Source organism: Sminthopsis crassicaudata, chromosome 3 (genome assembly GCF_048593235.1).
Source record: "Sminthopsis crassicaudata isolate SCR6 chromosome 3, ASM4859323v1, whole genome shotgun sequence".
In the NCBI taxonomy this organism is placed as follows: Eukaryota; Metazoa; Chordata; class Mammalia; order Dasyuromorphia; family Dasyuridae; genus Sminthopsis; species Sminthopsis crassicaudata.
In genome coordinates, this window is record NC_133619.1 from 210,994,186 (window position 1) to 211,012,597 (window position 18,412).

Sequence of the window (18,412 nt, forward strand, 5' to 3'; positions counted from 1 at the left end):
AATAGTCTGTCTACTATGTCAAATTCAAACTCCCCAACTTATCTTCCTTGTTACAACTGAAGCATTCCTTCCAAATGACTTATTAATTTCATATTCATTCATTTCAATAAACATTTATTAAATGTCAGGTACTGTGCTAAGGACTAAAGACACCAATAGAGAGAAAAAACAGACCCTGTCCTTAAGGAACTAACATTTTTTTTTATTTTTTTTTTATTAATTTTTATAATTATAACATTTTCTTTGACAGTATATATGCATAGGTAATTTTTTTTTACAACATTATCCCTTGTACTCCCTTCTGTTCCGAGTTTTTCCCCCCCTTTGCCTCCACCCCCTCCCCTAGATGGCAGGCATTCCCATACATATTAAATATCTTATAGTATATCCTAGGTACAATATATATGTGGAGAACCGAATTTTGTTGTTGTTGTTGTTGCAAAGGAAGGATTGTATTCACAAGGTAAAAATAATCTGGGAAGAGAAACAAAACAAAACAAAACAAACAAACAAACAAACAAAAAAACAATGCTCATAGTTTACACTCATTTCCCAGTAGGAACTAACATTTTAATAAGGGAAAGAGCTTTCAAACAAATATGTACAAAACAAGTAATATGAGGAAAAGCACTGGAATTAAAAAGAGTTAGGGTCTCTCATAGAAAGTGGGATTTTATTTTACTTTCTCTAGTTCATTTTTACAATCTAAAATAGGTGCTCCTCCGTGCTGACCTTGAAAATCCATATACATGGTGATCGATTGAGACAATCTATATAAGGTACTTTGAGAAAATTTTACAGCATTATATCAACTATTATAAAATTTTATGTTACAAAATTACAGCATTAAATCAACTATTATAAATATCATCAAATTCAATAGCTTAAAATTCATCACTTCCAGGAAGTCCTCCTTGATTGATTTCCTCTCCAATAAGTGCCTCTAGTAGGTGTTTAATAAATGTTATTAACTAACTGATTTTATATCTCTGGGTCTCTGCTTTCTCATCTGCAAAATGGTATAGGACAAAATGATCTCTGAGGTTATTTGAACTTCTAAATCTATGATTTTAAGAACTTGGAGTCAGATCTGCATTTAAGTTCAAGGTCCAGTGCAAGGTTTCTTAGCTGTGTGAACCTAAGCAAATCCCTGTCAAAGGTTCCATTTTTTAAATTTTTTATTAAAGCTTTTTAATTTTCAAAAGATATGTATTGATAATTTTTCAACATTAACCCTTGCAAAACCCTGTGTTCCAATTCCCTCCCCTTCTCTCTGCCCCCTCCCCTAGATACCAAATAATGTTAAACATGGTAAAAATATGTCATCCAATATGTACATACATATTTATACAATTATTTTGCTGCACAAGAAAAATCAAATCAAAAAGAATAAAAATGAGAAAGAAAATAAAATGCAAGCAAACAACAACAAAAAGAGTATGAATGCTATGTTGTGATCCACACTCAGTTCCCACAGTCCTCTCTCTGGATGTAAATGGCTCTCTTCATCACAAGGTCATTGGAACTGGTCTGAATTATCTCATTGTTGAGAAGTGCCACATCCATCAGAGTTGATCATTGTATAATATTGCTATTGCCATGTATAATGATCCTTCTGGTTCTGCTCACTTAGTATCAGTTTATGTAAGTCTCTCCAGGCCTCTCTGAAATCATCCTGCTGGTCATTTCTAACAGAACAATAGCATTCATATATCTTTATCAGGAGAAGGTTCTATTTCTTAACTTGTAAAATGTAGGGCAGTGATAATTTCACTGCTCACACCATTGGGTGTTTTCAAAGAAAGCACTTAATAAATTAAAAACTGCCATGAATGATTCATCAATAGCAAAAGACTAGACATATTGCTGGTGTCTTTTAGGCTTAGTTTAGCTTTCTATGTGAATAAGTCTGTCTTAACAGGTTTCCTTTATGTTGTTTAGGAAATATGGATAATGTTAAGCAATCTATGGATCCTCATGAATTTTTTTTTTTTTGTGCCCGTAGATGTTTTCTTTTCATCTGAACCGAAGAGACACATGATAACAACCATGATAAATTATGATAATAACCCTGGATAGGATAGGAATTTCCTATCTCCTATACCTTTAATTACTATTAGTCTTTTTTCAATCATGTTCAACTTTTTGTGACCCCATTTGGGATTTTCTTGGAAAAGATACTAGAGTGATTTGCTATTTTCTTTTACAAATTATTTTACAAATGAGGAAACTAAGGTAAACAGGATTATGTGATTTGCATAGGCAGAGTCACACAGGAAGTAATTGTCTGAGGCCAGATTCAGGAAGATGAATCTTCCTGACTCCAGATCTGGCACTCAATTCACTGCTTAAGTGGTGCACCTCTTCACACTGTATGGCCCCTCAAATATAGGAGGACAATTCAATAAAGCATTTTGTAAACAGTACAGTGGAACATAAATGAGAGTTATTATTACTTGGGCAATTCAGCATGTCTGTTATCTTAGTAATATCATATTTAGACATTATGTTGGAATGGAAAGTACACTGGATTGTGTATTCAGAGCAAATCTTAGGTCTGCTTGTATAATCTTGGGTAAATAATAACTACCATTAATGTAGCTCTTTAAGGTTTGCAAAGAGTATTGTAAATATTATTTTATCTTCACAACAGTAGGAAATAGGGACTACTATTATTCCCATCTTGTAAATGAGGGAACGGATGCAGAATAAATTTAAATGTATCCAAGTATCTGGACAAGTATCTGAGGCTAAATTTGAATTCAGATATTCTTGCTGCCAAGTCCCTTGTTCTATCCATTTGCACCATTTAACTGTCTTATATTCATTTTTTCCAGTAACATTTCCTCTCATTATTACAAATGTGAAATGAAGACAAATTTAATTAACTGGATGAAAGGGTCAAATTGTCATTACTCTTCAGATAGGAATGGAAGTTGCATTTCATTAGAAAATGTTGGTCATGCAGTTAATTAGAAAATAGAAGTTTAGAGACTCATTTGAAATTGAGACATTTATCTCAATTTTTCCTGGTAATATTTTTTTCACTGTCAGACTATACTTTTCCCTCCCAGCTAACTTTTAATAACTACATTTCCTGTAATTTCCCAAGTCTAGACAATTCTTCAATTTGTAGTATAAATTAAAAATATACAGGTTCTATAAATACGACACAGCATAAGTCTTTGTTGAAGGAATTATTAACTGGACCGGTTTTATGTCTTCTCTTTATTGCTGAATAGAAGTGCTACTTCTAGTCTATGAAGTTTCATGAGAGCCTTGGTTTAGAACGTTCATTCTTCCCAACTGAGGGGGAGTTTTCTAAACTGAAACATTCTGATTAGCTGTCTATGAGTCATTTGGATTAGGTTCTTGAATCATTTGAACCTTGGCTCCCTTCCTGAATCTCTCAGCAGAACAGACCAACAAATATAGAGACAACTTGGAAAAACCTAAAAGATAGTTAACAAATGGATAGTGGTAAGGGAACAGAGAGAATGAAGGAAACTAGAAAGGAAAGGGAAGAATCAAAGAACCATAATCTCAGAATCAGAAAAGACTTTCCTTCAAAGTTCATCCATTTCCTTAACTTTAGGCAGCAAGGAATTACATAATAATAGTATTAATAATAAAGTAGCTAGGTGAAGCAGTGGATAGAGTGTTGGGTTTGGAATCAAGAAAATCCATCTTTCTGAGTTCAAATGTGACTTCAGACATTTATGAGGCATTCACATTATCCTGGGCAAGTCATTTAACACTGTTTGCCTCAGTTTCCTCATCTGTAAAATGAGCTGGAGAAGAAAATGGCAAATCATTTCTGTATCTTTGTAAGAAAATCACAACTAAAAAGGACTAAACTGAATGAGGAAACTGAATTATACAAAAGTAAAGGGGCTTGCTCAAAGTCACAACTATAAGGTGTCTGATGCCAGATTTAAATTTAGGATTTCCTCATTTCTGAGCTATTTAAATGTCCCATTACCCTATTTAATAGATGAAATAAATGAATAACAAAATAAATTGGTTGAAGTCATATCCACAGCAAGTATAGAATTGTCTCCTCACTTCTAGCTTGAAATCATAATAAGAAGTTATAATAATAAGGTTAGAGAGATTATGTAAGTTCGGTTATACAATTTTGACTTTAGGTGACTCAAAATTACAAAGATATGGAAAGAAATTTAGAGAGATGGGAAGAGAAGCAAGAAACAAGAGACAAAAAAAAATTGTACAAGTGTTTAGAAGTGTTAATTGGTGACCAGTTTCCCCAAGTTCTCTCAGGGCCTTTTCCCCCCAATCTGACCTATTCTTCAGCACTTCAATGCCTGAAAAAAATCTGTAGTTCTATCGGTTTGGGTATTCCTATCACAGAAAATATTTTTTGAGAATTTCTACAGTCAAAAAATACATCACCAGCAATTTATTACAATGGCCATCTTTCCACAGCTTTTACAACATTGACATTTATCATCTTTGCAAATTTACTGGGTATAAAGTGAAACTTTAGAGTTATTTTGATTTGCATTTTTCTTATTAGAGATTTTGAGCATTCTTTCATATAGCTGATAATAGTTTGCAGTTCTTCTTTTGAAGACTGTTTATATCCTTTGCTTATCTATTTGTGAATGACTTTTGGTCATAAATTTTTCTATTATTTTTTTCTATCTTGCATTGGGAACATACATTGGGTGCTACAATAAGTAGAATGTGGCTAGAAAGAAAGACCTGAGTTCAAATTTTATCTCAGACATTAGCTATAAAACCCTATTTAAGTCACTTAACCTTATTTGCTTCAAATTCCTCATCTGTAAAATTAGATTAATAAAAAATAAAATTAAAGTGGAGAAGGAAATGGCAAACCAATCCAAGTATCTTTGCCAAGGAAACCCCAAATGGGGTCATGAAGAGTCAGACACGACTGAAAATGACACAACTTCAACAAAAATCTTGTATATCAGACCTTTATCAAAAATATTTGAAGCAAAGATTCCTCCCTACTCACCCAAGCAAGTTTTATTAACCTACTTATATTAACTTTGTTCATTTTATTTTATTTTTTGGATGTTATGTTTGTACATTATATTTTTGTATACATTGTATATCTTTATCCCATGTTTCACTAAAAATCTACCATCTAGCCATAGCTCTGAAGGGTATATTATGTGTTTCATTTCTAATATTTTTGTGGTATCCAGCAAACACTTTTTAAGTACCTACTATGTCCTAGACACTGAAAATACAAATAGCAAGAATATTTCCCAAGGAGCTAACATTATAATGGAGAAGATAACATCACATTTAAAATGTAAGCAGAATAAGTATAAATAAATATGAAATGGTTACATATAAGATCATTTAGTGGGGGAAAGGAACTAGCTATTGGAATTATCAGGAATGACTTCATGTAGAAAGTGATGTTTGAGCTGAAACTTGAACAGAGATATTCAATAAAGCAGAAGAGAGGAAAAAGTTTTTTCTAGGCATGGAATTTGGGCAGTACTATGACACAGAAATGTGTGATAAAGGATAATTGCTGAAGAACAGAGAGGACAGTTTGGCTGGATCACAGAATGTAAGAGATATAGTTTTGTACAATGAAATTAGAATAATAGTTTTATATGATCTTTAATGTTTAAGACATGTGTCTACTTGAACTTATTGCAATGTATGATATAAGATGTTGGTATAAGCCAGATTGCTTTCCAGTTTTTCCAAAAACTTTGAGAAATAGGTTGTGGTTTCCTATTTAATAGCTGGGGCAGCTAGGTGGTATAGTAGATACAGTGCTTGGCTTGAAAATTCACCTTCCTGAGTTCAAATCTGGCCTCATAGGCTTACTATTTGTGTATCTTTGGGTAAGTCTCTTAGCCTGTTTGTTCCAGATTCCTAATATGTTAAAAAAAAAAAAAAAAGCAGGAGAAGGAAATAACAAATTAACTCTAGTATCTTTGATAGGCTCACAAAATTAGACATGGCTGAAAAAATGACAGAACAATAACATTTATATTTAGAAGCTGATTAACCATTGGGTTATTGAGGACAAGAATTTATGATTTATGTTGGTCTGATTTGTTTCATTGTTCTATTTTTCTGGGGGTTTTTAAACCAGTACCAAATAGTTTTGATGATTACTAATTTGTAGTTTAAAGTCTAGAACTGCTGTTCTCTAATTCCTACATTTTTCATAAATTCCCATTATATTTTTCCTTTTTTTGTTCCTTCAAAGAATTTTATTATAATTTTGCCTTTTTTTAAATATTCACTTGGTAGTTTCATTGGTGTAGCACTAAATCTGTAAATTAATATTAATATAATTATCATTTTTGTTATTTTCTTTCTTTGCTTTGTCATTTAACATAAGCTCTTTATTTGAATATTTCAAAATTTTTGGAGATAATCCTGTTTCTTTCAAGTTCTCAATTTTGTTGGCAAATAACTACAAAGGGTATGTCTTAATAGTACTTTTCATTCCCTACTATGATTTCTTCCTTCTTCATATTTCATTTGGAGAATTTCCTTTTGTTCCTCCTTTTTTTTTTTATCAGTCTGGCTCTCATTTTTAACAGTTTTGCTAGTCTTTTCAAAGAGTCAACTTTAGTTTGTTAGTTCCATTGCCTATCTATTCTCCAATTTTCAAATTGGGTTTATTTATTTTCTTTGTGACTTTTAAAAAATCCATATTCATTTCATTTATCTTTTTTTCCTATTTTGCTAATGCATGGTCTTTGTTGTTGTTAAGTCATTTTTCAGTCATGTCCAACTTTCCATGATGCTATCTGAGATTTTCTTGGCAAAAATACTAGAATGATTTGTATTTCCCTCTCCAACTCATTTCACAGATGAAGAAACTGAGGCAAATAAGGTTAAGTGACTTGCATACACAGCCCAGTATCTGAGACCATATTTGAACTTGGGAAGGTGAGTCTTCCTGACTCTAAGCCTAGGACTCTATCCACCATGCTACATAGTTGCCTCATGTATGTTCTTAAGAGTATAATTTTTTCCTCTGAGAACTTGTTTGTCTCATTATTATCACTATCTTTCACAATAGTTTTTCATTGTTTCCATTAATTGTTCTTTAACCCATTCATTGTTTAGTATTTCGTGATTGTTTCAATGCTTTTGATTATTCTACATTTATTTGTTAATTTATAATATGTTTTGATCTATAAAATAGGGTTTAGTATCTCTTTTTTTTACATTTATCAATTTTACCAATTACCCAAGGTCTCTTTGAACATTAATATGGTCTTTCAGAGGATTGGTGTTATCAGTAAGCATAGCAGTTAGTTTTCTATTCCTTTATCCAGGTCACTGCTTAAGTAACATTAAAGAACAGAATGATGATTATAAACTTTGGAATATCACTCTGTTCCTTCAGGTTGTCCATGGGTGATCAGAGGAAAATTTATCTCTGAACCATGGCCAATAATGTGCATTTTGTATGCATTCTTTGAGATGTGGGAAAGGAGACAGTAGTGACCTGAATATTTAAATACTCAGTCTCATGGTCTGGCACCCTGTGAATCCAAGTAGCCCAATAGTAAAGCAAGACAGAGTTAGCATCATAATATTCCTCTCTTAAGGTTCCTTATTTGCATTGTCAAAGGTATACAATTGTCCTCAATATGCCTCATCTACGTCCAAAAGGCATACCCTTCTCACTTTAATGTCCTCATATTTGCCTAATCGTGATGAATAATTTACAAATATTAGGTCATTTGATCCTCAGAGCAACTCTGCAATTGCATAAATTCAAAACATCTCAGAGGTGGAAAGAATTTTGGAGATTATTTATGAAAACAAATGTTTTATTGATGCTTTTAAGAAAGAGAGAGAGAGAGAGAGAGAGAGAGAGAGAGAGAGAGAGAGAGAGAGAGAGAGAGAGAGTGTGTGTGTGTGTGTATGTATAAATTTCCATATGTCCCCTACTATGGAACCCTTCCTCATAACAAGGAAGTAAGGTTAAGAAAAACAAAACAACATATTGTTAGGTCTGAAAACTCATGCTTCTCTCTACCAATACTAACATGTTCTCTACCATAACTCTTCAGCCAAAAATGAGTAAATATATTCCACCATTATTTTAGATGTCATTTTACCTAGCTCTCTACTTGATATATGAATCTCCTCTAAAAGTGTCTTCATGAATAGATTTCCAACCTCTATATACTTTCAAATTTAGAGAAACATATCACTTTAAAAGGCAATTTATTCCATTTTTCCAGAATTCATATTCCATCTTCTATATAGGCTTTTAAAATTTTTAATGAGAAAAGGAGATCATTGAGCATTTGAATGGGTCTCTTTAGAGAGCCTTCCATGTTCTTTTTCAACAAGATTCATATATTTCATATGCAAACTGAATTTCATTCTATCCCTTTGGAGCTAACAATTTCTTGGAGTTCATAAGAGCTCATTAAGATCTACTCTTCCAACATCTAGGCCACAAGTCAGTTAGCTAGCTTCCCCTGTTATTTATTAAAAGCTCTTAAGATAAAATGACAACTTTCTTCCAAAGCTCCCATCATTTCTGTTACTACTTCAAAACAATCAGTTCACTTCTCTGCTTTGGTAAGAATTACATTGTGATGGCACACTTCTTTTTCATCTAGGTTTTTTTTTAAATGAATTAACATTAAACTAAGTGAAGAATTTATCATTTGTTCCTTTCTTTTTAGCTGAAATAGCTCTCTTAGATGTAAAAAATCTATATATTGTCACCTATTACTAATATGAAATTTCTCCATGGCAGATATTTAAACAATCCAAATTAGTCACTGATCTCGTTTACTCCTACCTATGGCTTCTGTTTCTCCTAATAATAGTGATCTAAATACTCTCCACCTAAAAAAATACTCTTCCTCCTAAAAATACTAAAAAAAAAAAAAAAAGGATTTAGAATTTAATTATAAAAGTAAGGGGTCACATATTTTAAGTGCCTCCTATGAGCAGGCACTATGCTAAGCATTTTACAAATATTACCTTATTTGAACCTTTCAACAGTTCTGGAAGACAGAAGAATGGGAGGGGAATAAGTATTTATATAAGTACTTAATATATGCCAGGCATTGTGATAAATAATTTACAAATATTATGTCATTTGATCCTCACAGCAACCCTGCAAGATAGATACGGTTACATTGCCATTTTAAAGTTGAGGAAACTGAGGCAAACAGAAGTTAAATGACTTGCCCAGATTTATATACCTTTTATCTAAAGTCAATATTGAACTCAGATCTTCCTGATATTAGGTACAGCATTCTATCCATTGCACCATGTAGTAGCCTCATATATCTAACAGAAATATAATATATCTGTTAAGTCCCCTATTACTATAATTCCCCTGTCATTTGTTTTATTGTTTCCTAAACCTACTATCCACATTTTTGGGACTTGGTAGTCTTTGCACTGATTTTTTCACTGCTTTGATCCTTACAAATATATCTTCTTAATTATTCCAACGCTCCTTTTATCTAATATTTTCCTTTTAAATAATCTATACATTTCCATCTCCATGTTTTAGTCATGAATAACATCTCACCAAGTATCAGGTATAACTATCAGGCTGGTTTACCTCCTTATATGTATTATGTTAGTTACCCTTACAATATACTGTATCTTAAGACACACATATATGTATGTTTTCTTTCTTCCCTCTGTTTTAAATTTGAAGTTTTTATCATCAGATTTTCAGCATGAAAATTTTTAGATATTTTAACATCTTTGTTAGTTATTCTTCATCCATGACCAAATATCCATTTTTCCTATATCCTAGTCCATCCTTTTCCTGATCCAAAAATCACAATCTTTCTCCCTCTTATCAGTTTCTAAGGTCTAAGACTTTGCCTAAGACTTCTTAACACCATCTTGAGTTTTCTAGATCCTTTCTGAAAGATTTTTTTTGCCTGTATAAATTACTAGAAATGATCCAGTCATCAGATTCAATATATCTTAGCTAATTCTTCATTTCATCCCAGATATATTATAAGGAAAGACAATATACTCATTGCCTTTTACATCAGATCAATATATAATTACTTCACTAATGCCCTAGCAAGGAACTGACATCCACTGTGTCCTATCTTTCCTCTTTCTGACCAGTATTGGATGGCTCTCTTCTGTAGAAGAGAGAAGCTAGTTTCTCTTCAGAGAGTCTAACCTCACTTTCTCTAAGAAGAATCTGTTTTATGTTTTAATGGTAGGAGCTTTCCTATTTTATGTTTTATGAACAAGGAGGTTATCCTTGGAATTTGATTGTTCCATGCAGAATAGAACTTGAATTATTGATTTTATTTTTTTGCCTCTGGAGACTTAAAAGGTTCAGTGTAAGGAAAATTGGTACTTCAGGAAAAACAATTCCCCTTGTTCTGCCTTTCTATCTATGTTTGCCAGTTGTCTTAGTTAATTCTGAAACAAAGATAAATAGGTTTTTTTAAAAATTTAATCAGAAATTGTATCTATTGGAATCTCATTTCCAATGAAATTGTTTTATTGCATTTTATGGTCCGCTATGTCTCATAATCTAATCCTGAAACTGAATCACTGGATTGTCCTGAGTTAGGTTCAGCCTGGAATAAGTTTCAAAGTTTGTTTTGTTTTGTTTTTCTTTCTTTATGGGTGCCTTGACCTGTGAGCCCTTTCACTTGGATGGATCTAGATATGTTTGCAGTTTGTGGATCTTTGATTTTCCTCCTCCCCATTTCTCTCACCAGAAAGATATCACAGAAAACTAATGGACCCTCATTTCTGTGTTCAAAGCAATTCTGAACCATTCAGTCTGATTTATTAGGATCATCACCAACTTTACTTGAGAATATGTATGCTACAATTTATCTATTCTCCTTCCAAATGTTCTTATAATGTAATAAGTAGGAAATGCTCATTTTCCTGAATATTAAATGAAACTAAGCTACAACTTCAGCTTACCATTAATTTGACCCTCTCTGTGACTATCATCATAATGGTATCCAATTGTTAATTCTCATTCATTGCATTATGAACATTAGGTCATGTGATTATTATTATTTCATTCCAGAATAGAACAATATAGTTGGCCTGTAATTTTGTCTTCTTTGAAACATGTGTTTAATGATTTATTTTCCAGTGCTTTGTGCTTCAGTTTGCTTTACTGGGGTTTATGCCTTTTCTTCAGCTTGTAAAATATAACAATATAAGTCAAAACTCCCCATTTCCCATTATTCCTTCTTTCAATTCCTCATCCAACTAGTTCGCTGAGCCCTTGATTTTCTCTGCATTGCACCTCACGTTAATAGGTGGGAAAGCATTTATTAATCCCAAGTAATTATCAGATTCCTTTAAAACATAATATGTAATTAATTTGTACCCAACTCTCAGATACCTTAGGATTTGTTGGAGCATGCAACTAACAATTTTTAAGCATAAAAAGGCAAAAAAGTCTTCTTGTGTTTGTTTGGGGTGGGGAGTTATTTGTTTAAAGTCCCTTTTAATATGTCAATATATCCAAATTATATTGAAAAACTCAATAAATTTAAAAGCAGATATTGTGGCTTCTTTTCTTGACTATTATAAACTCTGTAAAATTTGGGAGAACAAATTTATTTTAACCTCACTTAGTTTTCTTATTAGCAAAGGAAAGGGGAAAACTAGATTTTAGGACTTTATTTCTAAAATTTTATGATTCTCATAAGTAGGGTGTGTTGGGACTTTACAAGCCATTTAGTTAGTTGAATACCTGTTCTAGAATATCCTGACAAATAGTTATGTAGTTTCTACTTAAACATTTTCAATGATGGAGAGCTCTAGTTATAATCAGTAGAAAAGTATTCCTTATATTGAGCTAAAACCTGCCTCCTGATAACTTCCATTCATTGGACATCAATTTTAGGAATTAAAGTTGGAAGGATCCTTTGAAACAGGTAATAAGTATTTTACAGATATTGTCTCATTCTATCTTTATAGCAACCCTGAGAGGGAGATATTATTGTTATCCCTATTTTACAGATTAGGAAACTAAGGCAAAGGTTAAATATTTTACTCAGGATCACATAACTAATAAGTGTCTAAGTCCAGATTTTTAACTCATGTCTTCCTGACTTCAAGTCCCATGCTTTATTTACTGTGCTTTCTTTCTACCTACACCAACCTTTTATTTGACAGATGAGGAAACTGAGGCCAAATATCTTCTTTAAAACTTCATATTGTTGTTTGGTCATTTCAGCCACGTCTAGCTCTTCTTGACCCCATCTGGATTTTAACGATTTGGGAGGCAAAGATACTAGAGTGCTTTACCATTTCCTTTTCCAGCTCATTTTACAGATAAAAAAAAATGAGATAAACAGGGTTAAATGACTTCACCTAGGATCACACAACTAGTAACTGTCTGTGGCTGCATTTGAACTCAATTATTCCTGACTCTAAATCCAGCTATCTCTTGTGCTACTTAGCTGTCCTTGAAACTTCATAGTATAAATTTAACTCTTCTCCCACATGACAGTACTCATAATAATGATTAAACAAACAGGCAGATTCTCTTCCTTAAGTCGGTTCTTTCTTGGCTAAATATTCTTAGTTTCAACCAATTTTCACAAAATGTGTTATTTATAGACCACCAGACCATACTTGTCACTGTCATCTGGAGGCACCCTAGTTTGTTTCTATCCTTATTATAACATAAAGATTAGCCTGACCAGGGAAGAGTACAGTGGGAACTATAAACTTGCTTCTTCTGTGTGTTATATTTATTTTTACATTGTAGTTATAACATATTCAACTAAGAAGGAAATGTGATTTGCCCAAGTTCACATAAGTAGCAAATGCAGAGATGGGGAAGTGTAATGGATAGTATAATGTTATGTATGTTTTAAATTCTATTATTTTTGTATTTTAATATTCTTCCTCTTCCCTTCTCTTATTCACCACCATAGAGAAAGCATTAAAAATAAAGTCTCTATGAATATATAAACAAGCAAAATAAATTTCTACATTGGCTATGTCCAAATATATATACATATATATGTATGTATATGTGTACACATATGTACACACACATATACATACATATATAAATTAAATATAAACATATAAATAATATATTTTTGCCTCGGTCTATGCTCTGAGTCCATCACTATTCTAGCTAAATGAGAGTGACATGTTTTATTGTGAGTCCTCTGGGACCAGCTGGTCATTGTTCTAATCAGAGTTCCTTAAGTCTTTCAAAATTGCTTGTTTTTACACTATAGTTGTTCCCAAATAAGTTTCTCTCCTGGTTCTATTCACTACATTTTACACCAGTTCACACAACTCTAACCAAATTTTTTCCACAACCATTACCTTCATCATTTTTTACAGCACAAAAATATTTCATCACCTTTGTATACTATGATTTCTGCAGTCATCGTCCCATTGAGGGGCACATTCTCAGTTTCCAGTGTTGGTTTGCTATCACAAAAAGAATTGCTATAAATATTTTTTGTACATGCAAGTACTTTTCCTCTTTCTTTAATCTCATTGGATTGGTCTTATTGCTAGGTCAAATTATGCATAGTGTAATCATTTTAGGTGTAGTGGACATAGAATTAGAAATTCAAATCTTGACTCATATGTTTATCAACAATGTGACCTGGGAAAAATGGCTTAGATTCAGTTTTCTTATACCCTATGAATAATGTAAACATGCATGCCATGCATATATTTTATTAAAATATAGTTTTGCTTCTGCTCTTATTTCATGTGGTTGCCAAATCCCTGAAAGAAAAATAATTATTTTTCATCTCCTTGGCAACGCTCTAGAATGCTTAATAGGCACTTTATAAATGATAGTCTAATTCATTGAAATATTCTAGTTTCTACAGTATACAACTCATTCTTTTTCTCCTTTTCTTTGTTCCTTTTATTTTCAGATTTCTTCAAGATGGAGGTTGCCATATCTTTTCTTCTGAACTCTGTCAGGTGAGTTAGGCTTTTTTTTTCAATCATGCTAATACAGAAATAGTTCCCTAATCAACTTGTAAAAACAGCTCTCTAATCAAACTGTGAGACTTTGTTCAAAGATATATTTTGTTTGTGGGCTCCTTTCCACACAGCATATAGGTGCCAACTAGTGACTTTCTGAGAAAACAGAACTTCTTTTTGTTTTATATATAATAGGACTCACTCCAAGATGATTGGCTAGCTCAGAGGGACTGTATTTTTATCAAAGAAGTTTTTTTCATACTGTGATTTAAAGAAATGTCAATAGATTAGCTCAATTTCTTTTTGCACCTGCTATTCAAAAAGTAGTCCATTCGTCAATAGAGCAGAGCTGCATTCTGAGGAAGGGAGAGGAGGAATCTATACAATTACACAATCTTATTTCCCCTATACTACAAATGGGAGCTTTGGGTTAAAGACATAGAAGTCATATATGCTTATCTATGACCTTGGATATGCACTTTTCCAACTCAAAAGATGATAGTAGTTGGGACATAAAGAGATTTACTGTAAAAGAAATATTTAGAGAAACTCACTCCATTTTGCTTATATATCTATACACACACATATATATGTATATACATATATCTATACAGAGAGAGGCATATATATCACAAACAACACTGTAATATCAACATTTTTACATTATCTCTGACAAAGGTCTCATTTCTGAAATATATAGGGAACTGAGTCAGATTCATAAAAATTAGTCATTACCCAATTTACTTCATTTTGCATGTTTATTTAAGTTTTTCCAAGTTTTCCTAAAATCATCCTATTCTTAATTTCTGATAGTATTCCATACATTAAATTCCACAACTTGGTTAATCATTCCCCAATTAATAGACCTCCCCACAATTTCCAATTCTTTGCCACCACAAAAAAAGAACTTCTCTAAATATTTTATAAAAATAGGTCATTTTTCCCTTTTCAAAAAATATCTCTTTAAGATATAGACCTAAGTTATATTATTGCTGGATCAAAGGCTCATAAAAAGTTTTACAATCTTTTAGTCTACTTACAAATTATTCTCCAGAATGAATGGATCGGTTCACAATTCCTCCAGCAATACATTAGTGTCCCAATTTTCTCACATCTTCTCCACTCCATCTCCCCACATCATTTTTCTTTTCTGTCATATCAGCCAACTTAATATGTGAAGTAACGGTTACCTCAGAGTTGTTTTAATTTTCAATTCTCTAATAATAGTGACCTCAAGTATTTTATGTGACTATAAAAAGCTTAGATTTCATTGAAAACTGCCTGTTCATATCCCTTGACCATTCATTACTTGAATAATGACTTTCACTCTTATAAATTTAACTCAGTTCTTTATATTTTTTAAGAAATGGGGCTTTTATCAGAGATACTTGCTACAGAAAAATTTCCCAGCTTTCTGCTGAAAAGATCTTGGTTGCATTGATTTTGTTTGTGCAGAAATTTTTAAAATTAATATAATCAAAATTACCCATTTACATCTTGTAATGCTCTCTATTTCTTGTTTGATCAAAAATTCTTCCTTTCTCCATATATCTGACAGGTAAACAATTCCATACTCTCTTAACTTGCTAGCTCTGTAAAACAACTACTTGGTAGTTTAATTAGTATGTCATTGAATAAGTAAATTACTTTAGGTAGAATTGGAATTTTTATTATATTGGCTCAGTCTACCAATGAGTAACTGATATTTTCTTAAATGTTTATATATGCCTTCATTTGTATGAAAAATGTTTTATAATTGTGTTCATATAGTTCCTGGGTTTTCTTGGCAGTAGATTCATAAGTATTTTATATTGTCTCCAGTTGTTTTAAATGGAATTTCTATCTCTTGCTATTGGGCTTGGTTGGTAATATATAGAAATGTTGATGATTTTTCTGGGTTTATTTTATATTCTGGAACTTTGCTAAAGTTGAAGTAGTTTTTAGTTGATTTTCTAGATTTCTCTACGTATAACAGCATATCATGCTTTTAACAGCATCATGATTTTGCTTTCTCATTTCCCAATCTAATTCCTTCAGTTTCTTTTTTTCCTACTCCTACTGCTAACATTTCTAGTGCAATATTGAAGGGGCTTGTTTTACCCTGATCTTATTGGAAAGGCTTCTAGCTTATCCCCATTATAAATTATGCTTACTGATAGTTTAAGATAAATATTATTTTGTCATTTTATTTATCATCATTATTATTATTTATTCCTATGTTCTCTGCAATTCTCTTCTTTAAATTATAATTGTTCTCTGAGAGCAGATTTCTTGGGGATCTTCTGGAGGCAGCCTTAGTTTCATTTCAGTTTCAATATTCACCTCAAATGCAGCAAGGAGTTAAAATCCAAATCCTTTATTGTCTCTTCCAAAATCTTATCCCCTTCATTTGGGGCTTGGCTAGTTTTCCGGAGGCCTTCCTCTCTCCTTGGTTCCCAAGAGCTCTTGCTGATAAGTCCTTTGTCTCTGCCAGCTTTCACCCTCTCCTCTTCGCACTGTCTCTAGTAAGCACAAAGGTGGAAGTTGGAATGACTCTTGACTTCTCCTCCCAGAAAGTGGGCTTGTGAGTGGGCTTGTGAATCTCCCAGAAGTCAATACTAGTTGTGAATCTCCTGGAAGTCCATGAGCAGGCTTTTCCTTTCCTCCTTATATATGCTCTCTAAAGGTGTGAAGTCTAATGTGTGAACCAATGACTGAACTCCTTTAAAGGTATGAGCTCCTTTAAAGATGTGAACTAAGTACATTACCTTGTCTCAAGTTCTTGTCCCATAACATCTCCTTGTAGGATCAGATCAATCATACTGAACCATGCCAAATTAGCACCTTGTAAAAATCCTAACAGTTCTCTAGGGTTTTAATAGGAATGGATATTGTATTTTGTCAAAAGCTTTTTCTGTATCTATTTGGATAACTATATGATTTATGTTGTTTTGTTATTAATATGGTCAATTATTCTGAAAGATTTCTTAATATTTAAACAGCCCTGAATTCCCAGTATAAATCCCACCTGGTGATAGTGTATGATTCTGATGACATATTGTTGTAATCTCCTTGCTATTGTTCTATTTAAATTTTTGCATTAAACTTCATAAGAGAAATTAATCTATATTTTCTTTCTCTGTTTTGGCTCATCCCAGATTAGGTATCAGTACCATATTTGTGTTATATGAAAAATTTCATAGGGCACCTTCTTTGCTTATTTTTTTTTTGCTGAGGTAATTGGGGGTAAGTGACTTGCCCAGGGTCACACAGTTAGTTAGTATTAAGTGTCTGAGGCCATATTTGAACTCACATCTTCCTAACTCCATGGCTGGTGCTCTTTCCACTACACATCCATCTGCCTCTTCTTTGCTTATTTTTACAAATCATTTATATAGTATTGGAATTCGCTGATGTTTAGTAAAATTCACTTGTGAATCTATGTGACCCTAAAAATTTTTTTCTTAGGGAGCTACTCTTTGGTAAAAAAAAAAAAAAAAAAAAAAAAAGGATTGTTCCATCCATTCTGAAGGACAATTTGAGAATATAACCATAGCCATTGTCTGTGGCCTCTAGTTTAGCAGATACATAAACAATATTCCCCCTCTTCCTTTTTCATTTTAAATTCAACAAACATATATTCTTAGTGTAAAGTCCCCTTAATTAGCTGTAAAACTCAAGAAAAATATGTTTTCACTAGATCTATATTCTACTTCCTTTTTAAAATGGCCATAATTTCTTTATTTTTAACTGGGATCCAAAAATCTAGACCATGTTCTCAAAGAATATCTTCTTAATGAACTGTTCATTTTCCAAATAAGCCACACCCTTCTGAAGCCCTGGCCTTGGATTGACTGTAGTGATTAAATTACCACCTGTTCCCTTCAAGTGTTCAATTTCTTGAATAAGCCTTCTTGATCCTTAGCAATGCCTTTTAGATTCTTTTTGGCAGTATCATTTGTATCCACATGTATCATCAGAAATGGACCATACGTCATTCTCTTCAACAATGAGGTGATCCAAACCAGTTCCAATTGTTCAGTTAAGAAGAGAATCAGCTACACCCAGAGAGAGAACTATGGGAAATGAGTGTGGACCACAACATAGCATTTCCACTTTTTCTATTATTGTTTGCTTGAATTTTTTTTTCCTTCTCAGGTTTTTTAACCTTTTTTTAGATCCATTCTTTCTTGGGCAGCAAGATAACTGTATAAATATTTATATATACATTGTATTTAATATATTTAACATGTATTGGACTACCTGCCATCTAGGGAAGGAGGTGGGGGAAAGGAGGGAAAAAGTTGGAACAGAAGATTTTGCAAGAGTCAATGTTGAAAAACTACCCATGCATATGTTTTGTAAATAAAAAACTATAATAATAAAAAAAAGAATGGATCATAGTCATCAGATTTGACAGATTTGGGGATGTTTGCTATCACATTCCTGATTATGTTCCCTGGGATGATAGCTGATGTCTATACTTTTAGTATCAAGT

At 32.5% G+C, this 18,412-nt stretch overlaps 1 protein-coding gene across 4 annotated transcripts in view; it reads left to right on the forward strand.

Annotated features, from left to right (window-relative positions):
• Positions 1 to 18,412, forward strand: part of ADGRG2 (adhesion G protein-coupled receptor G2) — a 143,138-nt gene that overhangs the window by 34,602 nt on the left and 90,124 nt on the right. For all 4 annotated transcript variants that reach the window (XM_074299866.1, XM_074299865.1, XM_074299864.1 and 1 more), the window contains exon 2: positions 13,884 to 13,932. In XM_074299866.1, the coding sequence (XP_074155967.1) occupies positions 13,895 to 13,932 (38 nt within the window). In that variant the 5' untranslated portion in view covers positions 13,884 to 13,894. The remainder of the gene's footprint in view (positions 1 to 13,883; positions 13,933 to 18,412) is intronic.